We start from the raw sequence: 27,531 nt of genomic DNA on the forward strand, positions 1-27,531 counted from the left end.
TAACCATCTGGAAACAAAATAAAACTCCATCTCACCTTCTAACAAAATAAATTACAGAAAGATTAACCTTTTTACTGTGAGAAATGTAACTAAAAAAAATTATATACAAATATTTTCATACTCTTAGGGTGGGGAAAGCCAGAAATCATAAAGCAAACAAATGGTGGAGCTGGCTAGCTAAAAATGTATTACTTTAAACCTAGAGTTAAAAAAAATGCCATGAATAAATTCAATTGAAAATGACAAAAAGCAGGGAAATATTTGTAAATCAGTACAGAGTCAATATCTCTAATAACAAAAAATTCTCAAATATAACAAAAAGCAAAATCTCTAAGTAATCATAGAAAACGCAAAGCAATTTCAAGAAAGAAACAAAAAGTCTAATAAGCATATGAAAAGATGCTCATCATCCCAAAATTTCAAATTAAAATGATACATCATTTTCCCTACATTAGCAAAGACTGAAGAGACTGATGTTACATAATATTGGTAAGGTTTGGGGGAAATGCAGAATTCATGTTATTAAAAGCAATAGCTGCCCGGGCGCGGTGGCTCACGCCTATAATCCTAGCCCTCTGGGAGGCCGAGGCGGGTGGATTGCTCGAGGTCAGGAGTTCAAGACCAGCCTGAGCGAGACCCCGTCTCTACTAAAAAAATAGAAATAAATTATCAGGACAACTAAAAATATATATGGAAAAAAAAAATTAGCCGGGCATGGTGGCGCATGCCTGTAGTCCCAGCTACTCAGGAGGCTGAGGCAGTAGGATTACTTAAGCCCAGGAGTTTGAGGTTGCTGTGAGCTAGGCTGACGCCACGGCACTCACTCTAGCCCAGGCAACAGAGCGAGACTCTGTCTCAAAAAAAAAAAAAAAAAAAGCAATAGCTGGCATTTGTTATGCATTTATTAGGTACCAAACATTGGGCTAAATATTTATATTTGTTCTCTCAATTAATTATAACCTTTTTTAGTACAGGTGCTGCCGAAGCAAGCATGTAATTATAGCCTTAAAAGATAAATATTTAGCATCCTCATCTTAGAGAAGAGGAAAGTCACTCAGCTAGAAAAGAAAAATTTAGATTTCCAACCCAGTAGTCTGGGGTGGGAATATAAATTGGTATAACTAATCTGAAAGTATGTATCAAAATTTGAACCAGGATTTCTATTGGAAATTTACCCTGAAAAATAATCAGAAATGATTAACTTACAAAGATGTAAGTACAAAAACATTCATGGCAGTATTTTTCAGAAAAGACAAAAATAGAAAATGGATGCTGCTACATGCATACAATAGAATATAATAGCAGGCCAGGCCTGATGGCTCACGCCTGTAATCCTAGCACTCTGGGAGGCCAAGGCAGTAGGACTGCTTGAGCTCAGGAGTTTGAGACCAGCTTGAGCAAGAGTGAGACCCCGTCTCTACTAAAAACAGAAAAAATTAGCTGGGCATGGTGGAGTATGCCTGTAGTCCCAGCTACTCAGGAGGCTGAGGCAGGAGGATCGCTTGAGCCCAGGAGTTTGAGGTTGCTGTGAGCTAGGCTGATGCCACGGCACTCTAGCCTGGGCAAGAGAGCGAGACTCTGTCTCAAAAAAAAAAAAAAGAGCACAGGAATTAAAATTATTATATACATTCATATTTGGCATGGAATATGTATAATATGTACGGTTAAGTGATAAAAGTAGGGTATAAGACAAGGTATATTATTATGCTGTTTATGGCAAATATTTATTTACATGTGTATCTGTATAGAAAAGTTAGGAAGTATATAGAAACAAGATGTTACTAGTGGTTAACCCTGGATAGTGAAATTTCAGTTGCTTTTTATTTTCCTTTAGACTGTAATAGTTTTTATCTTTCTGTATTATCTAAATTATGTTATAATGAACACATTAATATGTTTTTTATAATCTAAAAAAACCCCACTATAATTTTCCTTTTAGAAAATTTTAAAAATTTTCTTAGGTTTCAGATTAGTAAGAAAGACACAGAATGATTAAGTAATCACTGACCAATGCAGTGAAAAAAGTGAGAACACGCAGAATTTTTACTACTGCACAGAGATAATACTGATAACATAGTTTCTCTTCTCAGAGTTATTGCACATCTGCAAGTTAGTAATTTCAAGACTATTTTATACTCTCCTCCTCCCCCAACCCCATATCTAATTAGTCAATGAGGTATTTTATTTTTTAACTTAACATCTAATATGCTTCTGGAATCTTACCATCTTATCCATTCCCATTGTCTTATGCAATCTCATCTTTTTCTCCATCCCTAGATCTCCTGCATTGGATCAGGCCCTTAGTTTTTCAACTGGACTGCTTGCTTAGTTTTCTGTCTCCTCACAGCTGAGCCATTTTTCTAAAACATAATCTGATCGTATTGCTTCCTTACTTAAACCCACAGGATACCACAAATCTGTAACACCATAGAAGGTCCTGCATGATTTGGTTGCCATCTGTCCCACCAATCCCATATTCTTTCCTGTTTCTACATATAGAAGCTAACTATAGTAAATTACTTGGGAAGCTCTAAATATGCTGGCCTGTTTCAAACCTCTGTGACTTTACAGATGCTGCTTCTACTTCCTGAAATGCTTTCCTGTCCTTCCTGCTCCTCCTCCCTCTACTGACCTTCTGGATTTTGGCTCACCCTTCTTCAAGATCCACCTCAAGAATCTTTGGCTTTCCCTTACTTCCTTATGCTGTATCTTGCACATACCACTCTTACTTCACTTAATAAAGCAAGTAAAATACGCGGACTGTTAGCTTTTGCTATTTCTGTTTTTCAAATCTGTCTTAAGAGTTAGCATCTTGAAAGCAGGAACCATACCTTATTTTTGTGTTCTCAATGCATGTGAGTACCTGGCATATTATTAGGTGTTCAATACATTTTTGCTGAATGCTTAAGTGTATGGTTCTGTCCTCCCCTGCTAACCTGTGCGTCCCTCAAAGCAAGGTCTCTGATTTGGTTGTTTAGAACTCTCAGCACACTGCCTGACACAAAGTAGCAAAGAAAAAATATTTAATGAATAAATTAGTAAACAAATGAAGGGCTCCCTTCATTGAATGTGATTAACACATGTATCCTATACCAATAACTTGGAGTATGTAGTTATAGGAGGTCTGTCCAGAAAGTATCCAGCCATGTAATATGAAAAATAGAGACATTTATTGAAGCAGATATAAGATACAAGAAACATTGTACATAGGACAATAGCTCATTCCCCTTCACCTTGGGACCTTACAGTTCTCCCAGCATCTCTTAATTTAACCAACCGTGTTCAACATTCTCACGTGTTCTGCTTGTTGCAGGCCTTCCAGAAGGTGGATCACTTTCAACAGATTCTTGACCATCTTTGAAGCGTTTGTGCCACACTTTTATTTGCGCTGCACTCATTGCATTGTCCCCAAAAGCCTTCTGAATCATCTGAATAGTTTCCACAGAGGAATGTTCAAGCTTAATGCAAAATTTGATGCAGATCTCTTGCTCTACTCACTCAGTTACTTTGAATGTGACTGCCATAGTACACATGCTCACTCACTGGCGTCTAGCAATCCACTGACTAGCACAGTGAAAGTGTCATTGTTTACACATGCGCACACTCACCTTGGCTGTCAGTATAAACTGATGTCTCCGTGTCTCGCAAACCCTTCTTGTTATATTAACAATGGCTGGATACTTTCTGGACAGCCCTCACAACCCTCTTACTGCTTTAAACTGTGGTTAAGTATTATTATCTTAGTGTCTAATCTCAAAATATCATTTTCTTTTTGTTAGTCTTTTTTATCTCACTTAATGTTGTTTCAAGATGCCCTTTACATAAAGACAAACAATATACATTTGACTGATTAAAGGAGCTGTCAATAATTCTTCTTTTACAGTTATTTAATACGGTTTAAACAATCTCAAGGTTTTGTTGCTTCATTAAGAAAAAAACAACTGTTTTAAAATATAGCAATACACCATGTATATTTTAATATACAATTCTATATGCTATGTTTATAGATTATATAATATGCTATAGATAATAAATTCACATAATAAATATTTACTGAAAACCATTATGTGCCACACAACATGCTAGGGGAGGGGAAATACAGTAAATACAGTAATATAGTGAATATAGTAAAGAATAAGGCAGATAAGCTCCCTACACAACAGCAAACACATTAAAATGTAAATGTCAACTTGTTTTCCCTAAGTTTAGGTTTTCATAACCTACAAGCATTTTTTTAGCATAACGCACAGAAGATTCATTTTAAAAGTACAGGCTTAGCACAACAATGCGAATGCATTTAACACTTAAGAACTGTATACTTAAAAATGGTTAAGATGGTAAAGTTTGTTATGTATATTTTACTATAATTTTTAAAACAACATAGGCTCTAGAGCATGCATTACCAACGCTAATAATATGGCTCCCAAGTGGGCCAAAATTGTTGTACAGGGTGGGGGCACGGAGTTTGCATAATAAAGCACCACTGTACATAGATATACAGTATATCTGAAGTATAAAAATTTGGTGGAGTTGAGGGGAGTGATTAGGAAAAAAATAATTCTAAAGAGCTTTCTAGAGGGGCAGAAATTTAAAAAAATCCCACTGCTTGAGAGAAATTCTGTTTAATTTAAATTCGGCTCCAACACTTGTTTTACTAGCTATGTAATGACTTTGGATAATTCAATCTTTTGTGACTCAGTTTTCTCAGCCATAAAATGGAGCTTCGATTGCTATGATTAAATAAATGAATGCATGCAAAGCACTTAAAACAGTGTCTTGTACATGGCAAGTACTTAATAAATCTTAGCCATTTTAACAGCACTGTGCTGGATTATAATCACCAAGAAAACTGCACATGCTCTAAAAATTTATAATCTACTCCCCTCAAAAAAGCCTAAGAATGGAAGGTATTAGCTGACCACAGATTTCTAGAAGAGAGTAAATGGTTTTGTTACCGATGGATAAAACATGGTAGCCTAAATCAAACCCAAGATACTGCAAAAGAAGCTGGAATTGCTGTACCTGATCCTTATAAATTGTAAGCTCCAAGTTCTGCAGATGGGTAAAGGATGAGTTGGTGGTTGAGCAAAAATGATAATTATTTGAAAAAATGTCTCTGGAATTGTTCTCCCCTTCCTTCTCCAGTGGTGGTGTTACTGACTCTAAAACAAAACTAGCAACTAATTCAAATGAAATAAAACAACAGAAGGAAAGTTTCAGATTTACAAAGCTATCCACATTTTGTCTTTTTTTTCCTCCTTCAATGGCTGGGGGGACACTAACAGGGAAAGACATGTTGTTTTCAATTCAGGAACCCTCAATTGAAGCCACTAGTCCTTCTCTTTTTCTTTAAAGTCCTATGCTTTTACCAGAATATGTCTTGGTATTGGTCATCTGAATCAATATTGTCAGGAACATGGTATATTATTCTTCTAATACATAGTTTCAATGTTTTTTAAATTTCAGGAACATTTTAATTACAGTTTTATTATTTGTTCTGTTATATTGTTTGGTTTTCTTTTTCAGGAACCTCTATTATTTGTCTTCTTTGCCTATCTTTCCTATTTGTTACTTACTCTAGAATCTTATTTTAAATAATTTCTTCTTCTTAAATAGGGACTATGAAACAGAAACACAAAAAAGGATTAAAAAATTAATTAAAAATAAAATTTCTTCTTAAATAGGGACTATGAAACAGAAACATAACAAAAGATTAAAAAATAAATTAATTAAAAAATAAAATTTCTTCTTTCCACCTTCCACTTCTTTTCTCTAATGGCATCATTCGCTTTTGCCTTGCTTCTATTTTAGGCTTCATTTTTAAAATGATTTTTTTCATTTATTTCTAGTTTTCTTTGGGTCTGTCATCTCATGCCTGAGTTTTCATAATTGATATATGCTGTTCTTTCATGTCTTAGATCATTTTCTTAGTGCCTTTTAGCGCATTCTGAGATAGTTACAGTTTTGGTGTTTTTTTTTTTTTTTTTGAGACAGAGTCTCACTTTGTTGCCCGGGCTAGAGTGAGTGCCGTGGCATCAGCCTAGCTCACAGCAACCTCAGACTCCTGGGCTTAAGCGATCCTACTGCCTCAGCCTCCCGAGTAGCTGGGACTACAGGCATGAGCCACCATGCCCGGCTAATTTTTTTTTTTGTATATATATTTTTAGTTGGCCAGATAATTTCTTTCTATTTTTAGTAGAGACGGGGACTCACTGTTGCTCAGGCTGGTCTCGAACTCCTGACCTCGAGCGATCCACCCGCCTCGGCCTCCCAGAGCTAGGATTACAGGCGTGAGCCACCGCGCCCGGCCCACAGTTTTGGTGTTTTGTGTGCATGTTTTTATTGCAAGTTTTTATTGTCTGTAGGGATATTATTCTGTTTCCTTTTTCCCCTATAATAACTTTGTATGTGATTTGCCCTCAGTATTTTCTGTTGCTCATTTTTATGTGAATTTAATTTTCTTGAACTTTTAAAATGAGTAGGGGTTCAGGAAAGCTTTAACTTCACAAAGCTCCCTCCTCTTCTGCTGTTTTTGAGTAGTGTTAAAAAATATGGTGGTTTGTTTTCTAAGATTTCTTGACTCTCCCTCACTTTTTTTTTTTTTTTTTTGAGACAGCCTCACTCTGTTGCCCAGGCTAGAGTGCCATGGCGTCATCAAGCTCACAGCAACCTCAAATTCCTGGGCTCAAGCAATTCTACTGCCTCAGCCTCCCAAGTAGCTGGGACTACAGGTATGCGCCACCATACCTGGCTAATTTTTTCTGTATATTTTTAGTTGTCCACCTAATTTCTTTCTATTTTTTTTTTTTTTTTTTTAGTAGAGACGAGGTCTCGCTCTTGCTCAGGCTGGTCTCGAACTCCTGAGCTCAAATGATCCGCCCGCCTAGGCCTCCCAGAGTGCTAGGATTACAGGCGTGAGCTACCTGGCCCTCTCCCTCACTGTTACGTGGAACATCTTCTCTTTTCTTGTCCCTATTGCCCCTTTCATGATAAAATTTTATTCCACTCCCAGTAGTTTCCCCTTAGGATGGGCTCTGCCCTAGAATGGTGCCTTTGCAAGCTAGTTTTGACAGTTCATAAGAAGCAGACTACTGCCGCTTTGGTCTTTCTTATGGCAGACGCTTCACTCAGTCTATACTGGAGAGAATAAAACCCCTCAATTTCAGCTACTACTATCTCATTGGTTGGCATACTCTTTCCGTGAATACCTGTTGACTATCTTGGAATTCTCCGGTTAGTCCATCAGATGTTGCCCCATTGCTTCCTTCTTCCTCTAGCACAGAGGCCAACACTGATTGGGTCTAGAAGCTATTAGTAGTTTGTTTCACTTAGTTATACTTTGGGGTTCATGCAGATTCCATACCACGTGGTTTCTTGTAATTGTTCTATGCATTTTAAATTTTGCTATCTAGGCCAGGTGTGATGGATCATGCCTGTAATTTCAGCATTTTGGGAAACCAAGATGGGAGGATCATTTGAGGCCAAGCATTCAAGACCAGCCTGAGCAACATAGCAAGATCCTGTTTCTACCAAAAAAAAAAAAAAAAAAAGAAAGAAAAAAAAATTGATCTGGCATGGTGGTGTGCACCTGTAGTCCCATCTATTTCAGAAGCTGAGGTGGAAGATCGTTTGAGCGCTGGAGCTTGAGGGTGCAGTGAGCTACGATTGCACCACTGTACTCCAGCCTGGGTCACAAAGCAAGACTTTGTTTCTAACAAAAAAAAAAAAAAAAAATTGCTATCTAGTTTTTCTTTTTGTTTTTATTTGATGATTCAGAGAGACTGAAAAACTATGCTGTTGTCCTAGAAATCCACTCCTCCCAACCCCTTTCCCCAGCTTTTGAACTATTGTGACTTATTTAGGCATTATCATCTTTAAGTTAAGTTCTGCTTGAGAGAGAAGCTGGTAGCCTTTTTGTCTCTTTTTAATCAAACATTTTTGAAAGACATCACTTCGATGGACCAAGTATTAAAGTTTATTTACAGAAGAATTTTAAAATAATCCTACTCCCAGCTTCTACCCATAGTAAAGCTTTCACAAAACTTTAACTTAATGTCCATGTCATAAAGTTGCCTTAAAGAGATTATTTTTGTTCTTCAGTAACAAAATTCCTCAGGATGGAGAGAATCCAAGATATTGTCACCAAACCAAACTCTGTGCCAAAAAGTACAGAATAAAAATATTACTGAACAAATTACATATTATCAATCATTCTGAATAACAATCACATTATTTTTGCACGTTAGAGATAAAGTGACTTATGCATGGCAGGTACTCGAATATTTGATGACTGAAGGATCCAGGAAAAGGCAAAGTTACTTGTCTCCATTTCCGCAATGCACTGGTATCCTTTTGAACCCTCCTCTCCGGAAAAAGTCACCCTAAATCTACCTACGTTTCAAATAAATTAAAGGTAAGATAGCATTTTGGAATTTTTTGTAAGCTTTTTCTCATCTATCACATCTGACTGGAATTCAACAACAAAGAACCCTTTCCAGGGGTTTAGCTCTACCTTCATGCTTATAAGTACTTTTTAAAAAGATTAAACCATAACTTAATAGCATGATGGTGTTTGCCGGTTTATTTTCCCCCACTATTTATACAATGCTACCCATCACAACTAATTCAATCAGCTACGCGAATTTCAAAACTGATTTTTTTCTGTAAAACATAAAACACACAAGAGATCTACCAAATTCATTAAATGTGACCACACTAAAGTATCACGCAAAGTCTAGTTTACCTAAGAGACGACTGCTTTTTCTTCTCTTTCCACAGTTCCAATATATACACTACATTTTGGAATCTATACATAAACGTTGCCCTGGGCTCATTATATACCAAATAGTAGTAGTACTTTTAATGCTCTAACAATCTGTTCCTCTTTCTCTCATACACACACAGTGAAGCCACCAAATAATGAGTCGCCCCCCACCCCCTTGTCCGAGTGCTTTATGTTTGTTTTGGCAATAGGGGATTGGTACTGTCTTTAAGAGAACAGAAAGGCATCATAAATGTGAACCACCTGCCACGTCAAAAAGTCTAGGCGCTGGGGATGCGGGGGGATGCGGGGGATGCAGCTCTTGAGAAGAGAAAGTAAACAAGGTGATTCAACTGCGGAGGCGGCTGTTATTGTTCGTGAGTTTGTTTCTTTGGGGGTGGGGGCCTCCGAGGAGATCGGTTCCAGCCTCGCGGCGTCTATAAGGAAAAAGGCAACTTGCAGCTCCCGGGGGGGAAAAAAAGGGGAGAACTCGTTAAAAGCGTTCCTTCCCAGGATTTAATTTTGGAGTCGCGGAAGGTTACGCCCCGGCAGGAGAGCTGTCAGACCTGCTCTGAACCCCGCGACTCTCCCCACAGAAACGCAACCTGCGTCTTTGCCCGCTTTCGGGCCATCCGAGCGTCCTCAAACCTCTGTCCCCTTTCTATGCCGCTCATCCGGCAGACAAGCAGAAAGCGGAGGCTGGAAAGCCCCAGTGCTGGGGTGGAGAGAGGGCCCCGCAGCTCCGGGTTCTCGGCCTTCAGAGGCGCTGCCCCTCGCTCACCCACCTGATGCTCTTTCACCACTTCGCTGAGGCAGGGATACCGCTCTGAGATCCATCGGTAAAACTTGGGGACTCCCATTTCGACCGTCAACACCAATTCCAGTCAGGGCCAAACCGAAACCAAACGCCCCGCCGGGGCCTACGCCGCCGCCTCCTCCGGCGGTCGCTCTGCAGATGACAACACTCAGCCCGCCCGACCATAGAGAGGCCCGGCGGCCTAGAGCGGCAGCTCCCGAGGCCGCGTCCTCCTTGGTTCCGCCTCCCCGCCCCGCCGCTCGGCGCCGTGGGGCTCACTGGGGGTCGTGTGGGAGATCGCTGAGGAGGCTGGGCGTGTGTTTAGACTTAGTTCTGAAAATGCCGGCTGATGGAGCTGCAGTACGTGAGTGAGTTTAGAAGTGGTATGAAAATGCGCGAGACTACTGGAAGGGTATTGAACACTGATTTCTGTCCTGGCTGCTTCTGCCTCCTGGAACTGCTAATCTCAGTATTTTTCAACACAGATTTGGCAAGGTCTCGAGATTTAAACCTAAAGTTTATTTTAAAAATGTTCTTTTCAAAATTGTTTGTTGAAAAATATTCTTAATTACCCCGTCCACGTCCCCCCATCCTCGCGCGTCGCCTGCCTTAACTGTTAACATTATCCCCTAGAAGGCCATGGTGCTGTGTTCACATTCATGCCTCATGGTTTATCATATTTTTCCCCATCACAATTTCAATTATCTTTGTTTTAATTTAAGAGTTTTGCATTTATTTGAATGTAATAACCCCATTATGTTGTAATTATTTTCACTTCTTTTAAAGCTGCGAGAAAATTTATGGAAAAAACTTAAAAACATTGAAGTTTTTAAAATCTCTTGGAATTTTAAGTATTGCTGTCTTTCAGGATCACTGGACTCTGCATTCTGATATACCTACACTATGGCAGCATCTTTTTTTTTTTTTTCTTTTTCTACAGCTATTATGGAAATCCAAGGGAGCATCTTTAAAATTAAAGAATGTTTTAGTTTTCATATTCATCTTTCTTGGTTTCTGTTTTTTTCCCTAACACACTTTCGAACACACCAAAAAAAGAGTTTTAAGTGAACTTAATGATGTACTATTTACATTTCTCTCTCTCACTCTCACTAGTCTGTCAGTTCCCCAAGGGCAGGAGAGGTAGCTCCGTGCACAACTCTAGCACAGTGTCTTATCCACAGCATTTATTCCATGTAATTACATTGCTGTTCAAATGAATCCTTACACTAAGCTAGTACTTTTAAGGCCGGGCGCGGTGGCTCACGCCTGTAATCCTAGCACTCTGGGAGGCCGAGGTGGGTGGATTGCTCGAGGTCAGGAGTTCGAAACCAGCCTGAGCAAGAGCGAGACCCCATCTCTACTAAAAATAGAAAGAAATTATCTGGCCAACTAAAAAATATATATAGAAAGAATTGGCCGGGCATGGTGGCGCATGCCTGTAGTCCCAGCTACTCGGGAGGCTGAGGCAGTAGGATCGCTTAAGCCCTGGAGTTTGAGGTTGCTGTGAGATAGGCTGACGCCATGGCACTCACTCTAGCCTGGGCAACAGAGTGAGACTCTGTCTCAAAAAAAAAAAAAAAAAAAAAAAAAAATAAGCTAGTACTTTTAAAAGGCAATCAATAAAAGTGTAAAATGAAACTAGGCTGGTTTGCTTCTTGCAAATACATTGTTCGACCATAAGAACACACGACGTTCCATTTCTCTAGTTAGAATACACAGTAGGTATTAAGAAAGATGTTTATTTCTTAATAACTGAACATATTTTAAATATAATTAAAAATCAAGGAGAAATAATACCAGTTGCTCTAAGAACATAAACTTACATTATACTTTAGAATTGAATAGATACAACCACAGATTAATATCAAATGCATGAATTTTAGATTATTAACATATTCTTCGAAATAATTTCATTTCACATATATGGGGTCCAACCAAGGTACATTTGGCATAGTAAGTTTTCATCAGTAGCTTCCTGTATAAGGTAATGCACGTGTCCTTCAATAGATAATGGCAGCCCTGTCACTCTATTTCGGGTCTTGATTACACCTTGTAGTCGCTGCTCGATGTCAAGAACATGGGTCTTGGCCTAACAAAAGAAACAAAATCATTAGGGCTAAGGACCCAATAACATGTGGATGTTGATAATTTGGAATAACTGCCTTTCGTGATATTATGATATTTAATACATGTTAACACCATTTTACTGATCAATAACCCCTTTTATAAGAGCAAATACAGAAGAAGAAATGAAACAGAGTAACTTGAGACTGATTTTGAGGCTCGAAATATTGATTTAACAACTGCTTGTACATGTATCTGGGCTACATAAAATAATAGATAATTCTTTCCATGTTACAATTCTAGAAAAAAAATAATTTAAAAAATCTGCCTTGAAAGTGTTTAGGACTTAAACATTTGAATAAGTATCCTAACAATAACAATGCTCTAATGCCTAATATTTACATTATGTTAATATATGGAAATGAAAGTTCTAAGTGAGCTTCTTGGAATTCTACACATTTCTTTTTTCTTTTTTCTTTTTTTTAAGTGAGAGTCGGTCTTGCTCTGTCACCCAGGCTGGAGTACAGTGGCATGATTATAGGTCACTGCAGCCTTGAACTCCTAGACTCAAGTGATCTTCCTGCTTCAGCCTCCTAAGTAGCTGGGACTATAAGCCTGTGCCACCACACCTGGCCAATTTTTAAATTTTTTTTGTAAAGAAAAAATTTCTCTACTATATGTTGCCTAGGCTGGTCTCGATCTCCTTGCCTCAAGCAATTCTCCCACCTTGGCCTCCCAAAGTGCTGGGATTACAAGCATGAAGCACTGAGCCTGGCCCACATTTCTTTCTTAAGAAAGTATATCAGAATACAAACATGAGCATGTTGATGGAAAAATAATCCTCAACCTATTCTAACTTATTAAAAATAACCAATTGACAGTAAACTTTGAGGCTTCAACTAATTTTAGCAAGAAGTGAATTGCTGCATTTGTCAAGATAGATTGTGGCACACTGGTATGATATTAAAGCTCATACCTGCTACTCTGTCAGTTTAGGCAATTTGTGCTCAAGTTTTTCCCACTATATCTCATAATTATGAATTGTCTGTGGTTAAACAAGTATTCCTTGAACTCTGTTTATTATACAAATGCTAATAATGTTAACATTAGTAATGATAATAAAGAAAACTTACAGCATTTTCATACTAGAGAACTAGATTTCAGAGTAATCAAAAGAATCAATTCTCATTTGTTGAGATGAGAACTACAGCTCATGTCAAGCTATACCTTATACTAACCTTTTCATTGACAACTTCCCCAGTTTCATTCAGTAGTGCTTTGGAATGCCCTTTCAGTGGTTTACTCCACTCCACAAGAGGATCATGTAGAAAAGTCTTTAAGACACTAAAATTGAAACAATTATGGTAATAGTACAATGTTATCTTTGCAAAAAGAAATCTTACTAACATCAACACTTAAGAATAAGTGAAGAATGAGAAGCTAATGATAATACTCTTATAATATACATTACTACCTTTTCAGTAAGATACATGAAATTATTGTTTTGGTGTAAGGGGAGGGTAAGGAAAGATAGGGAGAGAAAAGGCAAAACAGAGGAGAGTCAGAGGTGTTTTGGAGAGTACAGTAAGATTAGTTTTATGTGCCATCTCTAAATGTATACTGTGAATTGGTAAATGACTATTTATTGAATGAATGAATTTTATCCCCTGCTGTGTCTTCAATAACTATATAATATCTATAGCTACCATATAGACCCTGGTTAGCCACTTTTCCTGTGCTCTAAACATCAAATCCAACTACCTATTAGAAATACCCACTTGGGTGTCTTGTAAGCACCTCAAACTCAGTATCTCCAAGGTAAAACTGATTATCTTTTCCCAACTATTTCTCCTGTATTCCTCAAATCTGTAAAGAACAATATCATTCACCCATTTGCTACAGATAAGAATCTAGTAATCATCGTTGCCTCCTCTTTCTCTAATATCCAATTCCACCTCCTAAATCTCTTTAGAACCTCTCTGTCTCCAGCTTTACTGCCACTACACCATTCAATACATTATCATCTCTTCCTGGGTTACTGCAATATTCTCTAACTAGTTTTCTGGCCATTAGTAGCCCAAACTAGAATCCTAATTTTCCTGCAGTGCAAATCAGATTATCTCATTTCCCTCTCTGCTTTTTAAAAATTTCCTTCTTAAAATGCTTGGATGACTTCTGATTGCTCTCAGGGCAAAGTTTAAACATGAAAACAGGCCTCATGTAGGCCCTTCATAATCTAGCCCCTGCCCACCTGTCCAGCATCATCTCTTAGCACCATTTCCTTGAAGTACACCCACTACAGTATGGGTTTCTCAGGCAGGCCATGCCTTCACCTGCCTTGATATTTCTATCACTCAACACTCTCTTCCCCTTTGCATGGTCAACTTTATTTATGTTTAAGGTCTCAGCCACTTCCTCTAGAAATTATTTCCTGAGATCCCCCTTATGTTGGCATATAGTTAGACATATAGGTCAATGGAATAGAACTGTTGAAAATCAGTTGACTATTTTCAACAAAAATGCCAAGACAAGCAAGTGGGGAAAAAAATGCCACAGAGGCTCCTGGTAAGTGTCTCACAAGATGATATACTTCCTCCTTCACAGAATTTGCCTTTGCCTATGTCTAATTAACCAATGTATTCTACCATAATATCTTGTAGACAACTTTTAAATAAATACAAAAGGTATTAAGGAGCTTAAAAGGTCTTTTAAAAAATCTGCTGCCCACAGCTAACACCATACTTAAAGGTGAAATACTGACTGCTTTACTCCTAAGATCAGGAACAAGACAAGGACATCCACTCTTTCCATGTCTATTTGACATTGATCTAGCTAGGGCAATTAGGCAAGAAAAAGAAATAAAAGGCGTTGAGAGTAGAAAGGAAGAAGTAAAACTAACTGCAGGTGACATAGTGTTGCAGAGAGAAAACCTTAAGGTAGCCACAAAAATAACTATTAGAACTAATAAACAAGTTTAGCAGGTTACAGGATACAAGCTCAATATACAAATATCAATTGTATTTCTGTACACTAGCAATGAACAATCCAAAAATGAAATTAAGAAAACTTCCATTTAAAATAGAATCAAAAGGAATAAAATACTTAGGAATACAATTTTTAAAAGTTAAATACAAGACCTGCACACTAAAAAACTACAAAACATTGTTGAAAGAAATTAAACATTTAAATAAAGAGGAAAACATTTCATGTTCATGGATTGGAAGACTTAATATTGTTAAGACAGCAATAATTCCCAAACTGATTTTTACGAATTCAGTGTCATTCCTATCAAATTCCAAGCTGACTTTTGCAGAAATTGACAAGCTGATCTTAAAATTCATATGAAAATGCAAGGAACCCATAATAGCCAATGATCTTGGGGGAAAAAAACAAAGTTGTAGTATTCACACTTTATGATTTCAAAACTTACTACAAAGCTATAATAATCAAGACAATGTTGTTGGCATAAAGTTAAACCTATAGATCAATGGAATAGAACTGTTGAAAATCAACTGACCATTTTCAACAAAAATGTCAAGATAAGTAAGTGGTGGGCGGGGGGGCGAGGGGAATACTCTTTTCAAAAAATGGTACGGGGAAAAATGGATATGCACATGTAAAAGAATGCATATGGACCCCTACTTCACATGATATGTACAAAATAACTGAAAATAGATCAAAGATCTAAATAGAAGAGCTAAAACTATAAAATGCTTAGGAAGAAAACATAGGTATAAATCTTCATGATTTTGGATTAGGTAATAGTTTGTTAGATATGACACCAAAAGCACCAAAAATAACCAGAAGAAAAAAACAGATAGATTGGACTTCATCAAAATCAAAAACTTTTATGCTTCAAAGGCTATAATCAAAGAAAGTGAAAAGACAACCCAAAGATGGAAGAAAATATTTGCAAATCACACATCTCATAAAGGTCTGTACCTAGAATGTGTAAAAAACTCTTGCAATTCAAGCATAAGAAGACAAATAACGCAATTAAAAATGGGCAAAAATGGGCAAAGACAGGCATGGGGTAGTCCTAGCTACTTGGGAGGATGAGGTGGAAAGATTGCTTGAGCCCAGGAGTTTGAGGCTGCAGTGAGTTATGATTGAGCCATTGCACTTCAGCCTGGGCTACAGGGCTACAGCATCAGACCATCTCGGGGTGGGGTAGGGGGCTCAGGGTTGGTGTAGGGGTAAGGCTTTCAATAATTATTGGTCCAAAGAATGTATACAAATGGCTAATAAGCACATGAAAAGATGCTCAACATCACTGGTATTGGTCATTAGGGAAATGCATATTAAAACCACAATGAAATACCACTTCACACTCACTAGGATGGGTAAAATAAAAATTACAGACAAAAATCTGTGTTGGTAAAGATGTAGAGAAATTGGAATCCACATACATTACTAGTGGGATTATGAAGTATTGGAAATTAATTCGAAAGTTCCTCAAAATGTTAAGCTTAGAGTTAACATATGACCTAACAATTACACTCCTAGGTATACACAAGAGAACTGAAAACATATATCCACATAAAACTTGTATACAATGTTCACAGTCACACTAATCACAACAGACAAAAGGTAAAACAACCTAAATGTCTATTAACTGATGAATAGATAAAATGTGGTATATTCATACAATAGAATATTATTTGGCAATAAAAAATAATAAAGTACTGATACATGACGAACCTTGAAAACACTATGCTAAGTGAAAGTAGAAAGACACAAAAAGGCACATTATTGCGTGACACCATTTACATGAAATGTCCAGAATAGGCAAATCCATAGAGATGGACAGTAGATTAGTGGTTGCAAGGTAATGGTTGGAAGTAGGGAGGTGGAGAGGGGGAAGGGATCAGGAGTGACTACTAATGCCCATCGAATTTCTTTTTGGGGTGATGAAAATGTTTTAAAATTAGATAATGATAATGGTTGCACAATCCTGTGAATGTACTGAAAACTACTGAAGTGTACACTTTTAAAGGGATGGATTTATGGTACATAAATTATATATTTATAGAGCTATTATGTAAAAAAATCTACTTTAGCCAGTGCAAAGTGGTTTCAATATAAAGAAAACATAATTAGGGACCAATAATTATAATCAAAGTTACTGTTAAATTATTTACAAAGTATAGATGATTACCTCATTAAAGGCTCTCTCTGATCTCGCATCAGCCTCATTGTAACTTCGCATGCTCTTCGAAAAAGACCCTCTGTTCCCATAGGACCCATTCCATTAACCATATTGTGAGTTAGGCGAAATGGTACAATTTCTGGAACTTCAAAGGTTTCTCCCTTAAAAACAATAGATTTTATTACAAGGTAATGATGTTAAAATTTTAAAATTTTTACTTAAAGAGTTTAGAACTTCATGTTTAGACTCTTTTATCAAAGAGCAAACATACCTTCAAAATATTTATGTTTGTAACTACATTAGAGGCTTATATCATGAAATAACCATAGAACTCTGCTTTTGCTTTGGGGAACTGAAACTACAATACAACTTGATCTTGGATAAGATCTAGAAGATGGATGGACTTATCTTTCATTGAATTTAGTATAGTTAATAATATTATAAAGAAATATTATAAATTCAATATTTAGTCTCATATTAACTTCCTTAATATCTTTCTTGAATAATATAAAATACAAGTATTCTAATATTTTTCTTCTTTTCTTTAAGACTTTCGCTTTAAAACAGGAAGATTTTGAAAAGAAACAGCCAAGTGTTAGATACTTACATCCCTTCAGACAGGAAATGAAACATGTCATACAGTGAATTCCAGTTGTTCATTTTCTGCCTTTCTCTAACCTGCCTTTCCTAGGGATCTTTCATTTCTCTAGTTATCCCAAATTCCTCTCTTGTATGATTGGATATATACCAGTGGTTTTGTATCTGATTTGTTCTCAGTTGGGTCTATGACCTTTCTTGGTTTCCTGTGATAGCACAAGGCAATCCATAGAAGGTGGGGATGAAGAAAATAGTGGGCTAACCTACCAGTCTCCCCTGCAGGATAATAACATTGGAAAATTGTGGGGGGCCTTATAAATGAGTACAATTGCCTAAATTTATTCCCAGGCCCCACTCTGGCCTTATAGAATCTGAATCTCCTGGGATGTTTCCTAGGTATCTGTATTTTTTTTTTTTTAAACCTTAGACAATTCTGGTATGCTGCCAGATTTGAAAACCATCATATTAAACTACTCTGTCTCTCTAAAACTATGTCTCAGTAAGATGAACTGATCTGCCCATGTTCACATAACTAATAACTAATTGAGTCAGAACTTAAACCTACGCTTTTGGATTTCAAGTTCAGTGCTAGTTTTACTGTATTACCCTTCTAAGTTCCCTACCCTAAGCTGTTTTACTTTGTGATCCACTGATGAAAACTAGTCAACAAACTGTCACTATGACTCAACTCTGAGTATAACTGCTACCAGTAGGTATGTGTAGGAAGAATAGTTGTTGAGGAAAGGAAACTGGGGAGAAAACATACAATTAACTAGAGTAAGTCACATCACATACCTTATTGAAAAGACAGTTGAAATCCACATGTATACATTCACCAGTTAAAGAATCAAAGAGAATGTTTTCACCATGACGATCTCCAAGCCCCAAGATATAACCAACCATTGACATTACTGCAGTGGAACGGCAGTATGCTGATCTGCTACTGTACCTAAAGAAAATAAAATGTCTATCAAATATCTTTATGCCATATGAGGCAACATAAGTCTAAAATATTAAAAATAAACATTCCAGCCATAACAATGTATTATATTCTTGGCAATTTACCATGATGTAGGATCAGGGAATGTTCTCAGAAACCACTCATGAAAAACAGGAGGATGCCTGGGGAGGAGAAATTCTTGGAATACTTTGAGTTTTTCAGACAAAGCTGCTGTCTTTGGTAGCATACACTGCCGGAGTTCCTTTCCTGTCATATACACTCCTGCAAGGCACAGTGATTTCCATTAATCACACAAGCCAAATGAGAAAAAAGAGCAAACTTTTTTTGTTAGGATAGGACAGGAAACATCTACTTTTAATCCAATTGTTATTCAAAAACCAGAATATATTTTCAATTGTGCATACATAAACCTACTTCTGATAGTATAATAAAATAATAAACTACATTATCTTCCCTAAATACAGCTCACCCTTGAACAACACAAGTTTGAACTGTGTGGGTCCACTTACATGTAGATTTTTTCAACCAAACGTGGATGGAAAAGGTAGGATACAAAACCTGTGCCCACAGAGGAGGGCTGACTTTTCATAAACATGGGTTTGGCAGGGCCAACTATGGGATTTGAGTATGCTTGGATTTTGGTATACACAGTGTTCTGGAACCAATCCCACCGTTTATACTGAGGGATCCCTCTACTTATCTAAAGTTAAGCCTCTTATTGATGAAAATTAATGTCAACTAAACCCAATGTTGTGGAATCAAATAATTCCAGAATATATGACTCAGAACACATCTAATGTGAATGGTGTCCTTGGAATTGTGAAAATGCTGCAACCTTCACTAAAATAATAGTGATGGCCAGGTATGGGTGGCTCACACCTATAATCCTACCACTTTGGGAAGCCAACATGGGAGGATCGCTTGAGGCCAGGAGTTCGAGACTAGCCTGGGCAACACAGAGAGATCCTGTCTCTGTAAAAATTAGAAAAATTAGCTGGGCGTGGTGGTGTGCACCTGTAGTCCCAGCTACCTAGGAGGCTGAGGCAGGAGGATTGCTTGAGCCCAGGAGTTCGAGGATACAGTGAGCTGTGATAATGCCACTGCACTCTGGCCTGGGCAACAGAGTGAGACCCTGTCTCAAAAAAAAAAAAAAAAATTATAATGATCTCTCTGTTAATTAAGATGTAGTACAGATGTAGTACAGGTCCAAACTGAGCCATTATTAAGAAACTTACATTGGTGCTCTGAAATAATTTACTTTATGTGAAGGTTAGCCTATACAATTCATAGTATAACTGATTCTTAAACTAATCCTGTAGAGTACCAATCATAAGGAGAAGTAGAAGTTGTTTTATGAACAAGCTTATGATTTGAGGTTTTCAGCATCAAATGTTGTAGAGTTCAACTATGTTCATGATAAGATGAAATATATATATGTATTTTTAAAAAATTATCAAAGAAAAATATTTTTTAAAATATCCAATAGCAAAAACTAAAACTTCAGCAAAGTCAACAAGTTCCTTGAAATCTGACTCAAGTGAGTTTGAGTTTCAGTTCTGCAACATATTAGCCATGTGAACTTGGACAAGTTACATAACTTCATTGGCACTGTCCATAAAATAGGGATAATTAGGCATGTTAACATTAACCAATAAAATAATGTATATGACACACTTAGCACAATATCCATAATATATTAATTTATCAGTATTACTTAATGTTATGGATTGAACTGTATCCCTCAAAAAATATACTCAAGTCCTAACCGTTGGTACCTGTGTATGTCATCTTATTTAGAAATAGGATCTTTACAGATATAATCAGGTTAAGATAAGGTCATTAAGGTGGGCCCTTAATTCAATAATCCAACAACTGACTAGTGTCCTTAGAAGAGAAAATAGAGACACAGAAACATAGGAAGAATGTTATGTAAAGATGGAGGCAGAGTGGTGTGATTTATCTACAAGCTAATGAACACTAGAATCTAAGAGAAAGGCAAGGAACATGAGCCTTCAGAAAGATCGTGGTCCTTACTGACACCTTGATTTTGGACTTCTAGCCTCCAGAACTGAGAGATAATAAATTTCTATTGTTTAAAACCACTCTATTCATAGTACTTTGATATGGCAGCCCCAGGAGACAAATACACTTATTTTCTACTTCACTCTAATAACGTGATCTATTTATTTTTAATGTATTACATCATATGCATTTTTAAACACTTTGTTTTGAAATAATTTTAGGCTTGCAAAAAGTTGCATAAATGATACAAAGTTCATATATATTCTTAATCCATCTTTCCTTAATGTTCATATTTTTCATAGCCATAGACAATTATTTAAATCAGGAAATTCTTATTGTTGCTGTATTACTAACTAATCTTCAGATCTTATTCAAATTTCATCAATTGTCCCACTAGCATACTTTTTTCTGGGCCAGGATCCAGTCCAGGATCCTGTCAGTTGTCACGTCTCCTTAATGTCACCAAATCTGGGAAATTTCTGTCTTTCTTTCTCTTTCATTACTTTGACTTTTTTTAAAGAGTTCTGACCAGTTATATTTTTGTTTCTCTACTGTAAAGTTACTATGTTTTCCCTTTATAATTGATAAGTATTTTATAGGGAGGTATTTTGAGACTTTGCAAAAAACCTGATTCTCATACTTTTGCCTATTAATTTTAGCATTCACTGATAATCATTTCCTGTAACAATTATTACTATAATGTTTGCTAATTGGTGATTTTTCTATTTCCATCAGTCTTTCTATATTTATTCACTGCAATTCTACCGTAAGGAAGAACTGTTCTACTTCCCCATTTATTTCTTTATTCAACTATCTGTTTATATCAGTATGGGGTATGTTTATTTATTTTATTCCATGGTTTATAATGAATTACTATCATTTATTTTGTTGCTCAAATTATCCCAGGTTTGGATAGTGGGAGCCTCTTATTCCAATCTAATACTTCAGGTTTCATTCTAGCATTCTCTCTGTACTTTTCTTTCTCTGACAGTGAGAAAACAAGCTCTCATTATACGCAGCAATATATTTACTTATTTGCTAATGACTAATATTGTATACACAAAAGTAGTTTCAGCATTGTTAACCAATTCATATACATTTTTGTAAGCTACCTCAAAATCCTTTTGGGATGAAAGTAGGGAAGAAATCAAAACACAAGGAGGAAGAAAGGAAGGAAAACACTTAAACACTTCTGTATATAAAATCTAGAAATTTCACTATACCTTATGTCAAGAAAATGTATACTGATATATGTTATTAACAATTATACTCATATATGTTAGTAGCTATTATACCATATTATATCATTATATCCTATGAATTAAATTTAGTACCCTTTTCCTTATACAATTTGGTCAGAATAGGTCTCAAACCAGCAGTGTTGTTCACCCATTCAATAATCCCACATTCATCATTCAGTGGAATAACTGCATATGTTCGGATATGAAGTTCTCTTCTACGAGATTCTGCATCTTTTCTTAAGCACTATTAAAAAAATACACATAAATTAAAAAATAGGATAGAATACAAAATTTCTAAACATTGTAACAAAGATATCTGAAGATTATTCATTTCATAGCAAAAAATGTCAATGAAGGCTTACTATGCGGTATAAATGAATAATTCTTCTGAATGATAGAGAAGAAAACTACTGGGACAGTATCCCTAATCTATTTTCAAATCATTAAAAATGCCTTTGTTTTAATTCACTATTAATATGAATTAAATTTTTATTCACTATTAATGTGATAAGAATATTGTGTTTAAAATATTGTAACTGTATATTTAACAATGACAAAATATTATTGTTTTATTTTCATTGCTTTACAGATATTACTGAAACATTAAGTCCTTAGGCACAGAGACTGCTTTTTTATTATCTCATAGGAACCAAAGAGCATGAGTTCAATGACATCCTCAAAATGTATTTCTTACTCTTGCAGTTTAATTATTACAGCCTCATTTCAAAGGCTATCCCTTAGCAGAAAAAAGCTTTACAGGTCTCATCTGATTAATCCTGATATATTAGGTAAAGAAAAACAGTATTATTAATGCTGGAACTGTATGAAGTAAGCAAACTAAGCACACATCTATAATTGAAACCTGTTCAATTCGAAAGTACTTCACTGACCAAAAACACATTTTAAACTTTAGGAATAAACAGGCTTCATAAACGCCAGGGAAAGGGCATGGCATTAGAATCCCATGTACAAATCAGTGTGTGGCCTCCAAAACCAACACAGTGAGACTATATACTTTTTATTTTTTTATTTTTTATATTTTTTTTTTTTTGAGACAGAGTCTCACTTTGTTGCCCGGGCTAGAGTGAGTGCCGTGGCATCAGCCTCGCTCACAGCAACCTCAGACTCCTGGGCTTAAGCGATCCTACTGCCTCAGCCTCCTGAGTAGCTGGGACTACAGGCATGCGCCACCATGCCCGGCTAATTTTTTTGTATATATATTTTTAGTTGGCCAGATAATTTCTTTCTATTTTTTTTTTTTTTAGTAGAGACGGGGTCTCACTCTTGCTCAGGCTGGTCTCGAACTCCTGACCTCGAGCGATCCACCCGCCTCGGCCTCCCAGAGCTAGGATTACAGGCGTGAGCCACCGCGCCCGGCCGAGACTATATACTTTTTAACAATCAGGCCGTTTAATTTGACCATGTTAATAAGAGAGAACAGTAATGAAATACCTTAATCAAAGTAACAAAGCCGAAAGCCAATTAAGATAAATTTATAAACTAAAACCAGGGCATTTGATACTTGAACCAGAAAAACATACAAAGAGCTTTGGGAAGAACATACTAATGATTTAATAGTGATTACGGTATCAATTTACAAAACAATATTTAAATAAAAAATAATCTTCGTATTGCCTTTGAAATAGGTTTTTAATGTGGTATTACTTTTTAAATCACTTTTGGTTAAATTAAGTACAGTTGTTCTTTTTTAAAAAACAAACTTGCTGCTATATCTTTTCTATGCTAAAGGCCTGTAACTCTGAAATGTGGGAAGGGGATGGAAAGGGACGATAAAAAGCTTGTGCAAAAATAATAAATTTTCATCTTTCCACAATATGGTTCAATTTTTACCACTGGAAGCCTCGATGCAGTGGCTCATGTCTATAATCCTAGCACTTTGGAAGGCCAAGGCGGGAGAATAACTTGAGCCCAGGAGTTTGGGACCAGCCTGAATACCATGGCAAGACCCTGTCTCTACAAAAAAATATAGAAGTTAGCTGGGCAGGGTGGTACATGCCTGTGGTCCTAGCTACTCCTTAAGCTCAGGAGTTTGAGGTTGTAGTGAGCTATGATGACACCACTGCACTCTAGCCCAGGCAACAGAGCAAGACCCTGACTCAAAAAAAAAAAAAAAAAAAAAAGTTTACCAATGGAAAAAGCATATTATGCTATGTATTTATAAATGCCTACCTATATACTAACTCAAGATACATAAGACCATACATTTATAATACGCCTTTAATGAGATTTACCATAACATCTTTGAGCTAGAAACTAAGTACTTACCAACAAACTGAAAAAATGCTAATGATTACCTTTTAACAATGAGTTGAAAAAAATAGAACCAATCTTTTTTTCCTAGCACTAAAACATAAAACCTAAATAAATTTGATAGAAAAAGTATATTATGGGGCCGGGCGTGGTGGCTCATGCCTGTAATCCTAGCACTCTGGGAGGCCAAGGCGGGCGGATTGCTCGAGGTCAGGAGTTCAAGATCAGCCTGAGCAAGAGCCAGACCCCGTCTCTACTAAAAATAGAAAGAAATTATCTGGCCAACTAAAAATATATATAGAAAAAATTAGCCGGGCATGGTGGTGCATGCCTGTAGTCCCAGCTACTCGGGAGGCTGAGGCAGTAGGATCGCTTAAGCCCAGGAGTTTGAGGTTGCTGTGAGGTAGGCTGACGCCACGGCACTCACTCTAGCCCGGGCAACAGAGCAAGACTCTGTCTCAAAAAAAAAAAAAAAAGAAAAAGTATATTACGAATAACTTAATCATTAAATAGAAAATATTTTCCATCATTAACATGTTATACATTTTTCTCAATATAACAAAAGTAATCTTATTTTTAAAAAATTAAATGAAACTAACAATTTTACTTCTGGGTATATAGCCAAAAGACTGAAAGTAGGAACTTGAACAGATATTTGTAAACCCATGTTCATAGCAATATTATTCACAATAGCCAAAAGGTAGAAGCAGCCCATATGTCCATCAAAGGATGAATGGATAAGCAAAATGTGGTATAGACATACAATGGAGTATTATTTGGCTTCAAATGGATGAAAATTCTGACACATGCCATAAAATAAATTAACCTTGAAAACATAATGCCAACTGACTTATTCAGTGCTCCTTGAAAAAACAAAACAAGAAAAGCATAATGCCAAGAGAAATAAGCCAGTCAAAAAAGGATAAATACTGCATGATTCCACTTTTATGAGGTACGTAGAGTGGTCACATTCATGGAAACAGAAGTAAAACATGGTTGCCAGAGCTTGGCAGAAAGGGGAATGGGAAATTGTTTAACAGACATGGAGTTTCAATTTAGGAAGATGAAAAAAGTTCTGGAGAGGGATGGTGGTGATGGTTGTACAACAATGTGAATGTACTTAATGCTATTGAACTATACATTTAAAAAATGCTTAAATGAAAAACTTATGTTATATATATTTTATTACAGTACTTAAGTGAAAATGAAAAAGTACATTTCATTCCCTCTTTTTAAGAGTGAGCTATTTGCATACTGAAATGTCCATATCACACTGATAGTAATTATGGTAATTCTAAAATAAAAACAAACTCTCTCCAAACCTTATTAATCAAGGAATTGAATTCCATTAGTCTACAATCCTTTCTCAGGTCATCTTTTGGCTTACACATCATGATGTAGAACTTTCCATCTGACCCTTTTAAAGAGATCTTCTTTGGTTTTTGAAGAGAAGTAAGAATTTCCACCTAAAAGATGATGAGTTATATATAAATTAAGGCCAAAATTCTTTGTTTAAATGTCTACATGTCATAAACATTGAGTTATTAACAAAATAAAAAGAATGTAATAACCTTTGTTATGTAGTAAATTTGTATTTTAACAATTTCTTTTATCTTAAAATGATCTTCAAAAGAATAGTTGTCTATAAACAAAGACACATTTTCACCCATTAAGAATGGCTATGAAGTAAAGATTACTTCATCAGCAATACAAGTACTTACACATTTAAATTTAGGCAGTCTCCCTCAAAACAGTCACAATGTTTAAAAGATTTTTGAAACATCTTTTTAGGATCTTTCTTTAGAGCTTGAGACTGTTTTTCAATGTTTTTAATGGTAAGAAATGTTTATCAGTTGAAAGTAATTTGATTTTTGAAAGAGGAAACTCCTCCAATGTCAAGTCTACCTAACAAGATGAGCAAATAAGGCAAATAATATTGTGTAAGTTAAAAACAAAGCATGAGTATAAGTAATAAGAATGATTTCATTAGATGGCTTGGTAACTGGCTCTGAAAGTAAATGTCTTGAGTCATAGAAATAATGGAATCAAGTTTTCAAAAGTACTTACTTAGAAGAAGTGCTCTAGTACTATTTCTTGGAAACAGTCACATATTTATAGCACATTTCATACTTTAAAAAAAAATCATGCCAGGTGTGGTGGCTCACTCCTATTAATCCTAGCACTTTGGGAGGCTGAGGCAGGAGGATTGCTTGAGCCCAGGAGTTCAAGACCAGCCTGAGCAACACAGAGACCTCATCTCTACAAAAAATAGAAAAAATAGAAAAATTAGCCGGGCATGGTGGCGTGTACCTGCAGCCTCAGCTACTAGGGAGGCTGAGGTAGGAGGATCACTTGAGCCCAGGAGTTTGAGTTTGCAGTGAGCAATGATGACACTACTATAATCTAGCCCAGCCAATAGAGTGAGACCCTGTCTCAAAAAAAATAAATAAATAAAATAAAAAATAAAAAAACAAATAAATCAAGCTCTTACTAATTTCACTCCTCCCGAAAAATATTTGTTTTTAGGACAAAAAAGTAGGGAAAAAGAAAATTATGAAAAAAATAAAGATTATAGTCATACTAAAATTATATAAGCATCTGACAAATCAAAGTATTAGACTGAATATGAATCACTGATTTTTTTACAGTCACTGAAGTTCTTATCACTGAATTTTGTACCATCAGTACTAGGGAGTTTTACTTTTCTATATTTCCAATTCTTTTTTTTCTTTGCAAATAAAATTCTTTTTGATTCTAAGAAAAACATTTTAGCTTAATTTGAAGTTTTTTACTTAATTAAAATTTAAAATCATAGTTACAGTCATATATAACTGAAGTTTACCATATCATCAAAGCTTGCAATATAGGCCCAATGCCCAGGAAATGGATCATGGTTAGCATGGGCACCCGGAATTGATGGAAGAGTAGGTATCATGACTGATTGCAAAGGAATGAGGATTTCACTAAACGTTGATTCTTCTACCAGCTTTTTAAGCATTTTGAAATGAATACTCATACTTAATTTGGAACTATTTCCATCAACCTGAAAAAAAAAGTAGTACATTTTAATTTCTTTGTTTACCTTGAATTACAGAACACAACTTCAACCAAAACAAAAATTTCACTTTTACAATATCTTAATTCCACAGGCCTGATGGTCTGTAGATTTCTAAGTATTTTTTAATCATCTCATTTTAACCTCTGTCTTTTACCTCATCAATAATAGGACCTACATCATAGGATTATTTAATGATTAAAGGAGATAGTAGAGGCCTACAATCTATTGTCAGACATTAGAAAATTCAAAGACCTCTATAAATCAAATTTTCACTGAAGTTATGTGCTTGATTATGGAATACTCTAACAGGTTACCTTCAGTGTGATATCTAATACAAAGTACGTGCACTGTATTACCTTTAAAAATATGAAAAACTCTGCATTTCTAAGTGTAGCTTGCCACAAAGGTTTCTGATAAACAATTAGAAATCAGCACATGTAAAGCACTTAGAACAGTGCCAGTGTGTAATAAATGTCCATCATCATAACACTGTTTTTAAGGATGTTAAATGCATCATAGGTCATATGGGATTAGTGGAGATAGCCAATGCAGATCACCCTTTTGAGATCTTTATTGATGAAAGAAAGGTGAGATATAGGTTAGTCTATAAC

General features: G+C 36.1%; 2 protein-coding genes across 9 annotated transcripts in view; both read right to left on the reverse strand.

Annotated features, from left to right (window-relative positions):
* The window catches only part of XRN1 (5'-3' exoribonuclease 1), a 124,220-nt gene extending 114,466 nt beyond the window's left edge, over nt 1-9,754 (reverse strand). For 6 of the 8 annotated variants that reach the window (XM_045539379.1, XM_045539382.1, XM_045539383.1 and 3 more), the window contains exon 1: nt 9,547-9,751. In XM_045539379.1, coding sequence (XP_045395335.1) covers nt 9,547-9,621 — 75 coding nt within the window. In that variant the 5' untranslated portion in view covers nt 9,622-9,751. Of the gene's footprint in view, nt 1-9,546 lie in introns of all 8 variants that reach the window. The other 2 variants (XM_045539385.1, XM_045539384.1) reach the window with 1 other exon arrangement.
* A 1,526-nt stretch (nt 9,755-11,280) lies between these two features.
* Nucleotides 11,281-27,531, reverse strand: part of ATR (ATR serine/threonine kinase) — a 115,129-nt gene continuing 98,878 nt past the window's right edge. The window contains exons 40-47 of the mRNA XM_045539389.1: nt 26,705-26,905; nt 25,185-25,328; nt 21,685-21,835; nt 18,433-18,589; nt 18,163-18,316; nt 16,780-16,931; nt 12,860-12,965; nt 11,281-11,646 (exon numbers count right to left, since the gene is read on the reverse strand). Coding sequence (XP_045395345.1) covers nt 11,473-11,646; nt 12,860-12,965; nt 16,780-16,931; nt 18,163-18,316; nt 18,433-18,589; nt 21,685-21,835; nt 25,185-25,328; nt 26,705-26,905 — 1,239 coding nt within the window. The 3' untranslated portion in view covers nt 11,281-11,472. The remainder of the gene's footprint in view (nt 11,647-12,859; nt 12,966-16,779; nt 16,932-18,162; nt 18,317-18,432; nt 18,590-21,684; nt 21,836-25,184; nt 25,329-26,704; nt 26,906-27,531) is intronic.

This window comes from Lemur catta, chromosome 1 (assembly GCF_020740605.2).
Source record: "Lemur catta isolate mLemCat1 chromosome 1, mLemCat1.pri, whole genome shotgun sequence".
NCBI classification, from domain to species: Eukaryota; Metazoa; Chordata; class Mammalia; order Primates; family Lemuridae; genus Lemur; species Lemur catta.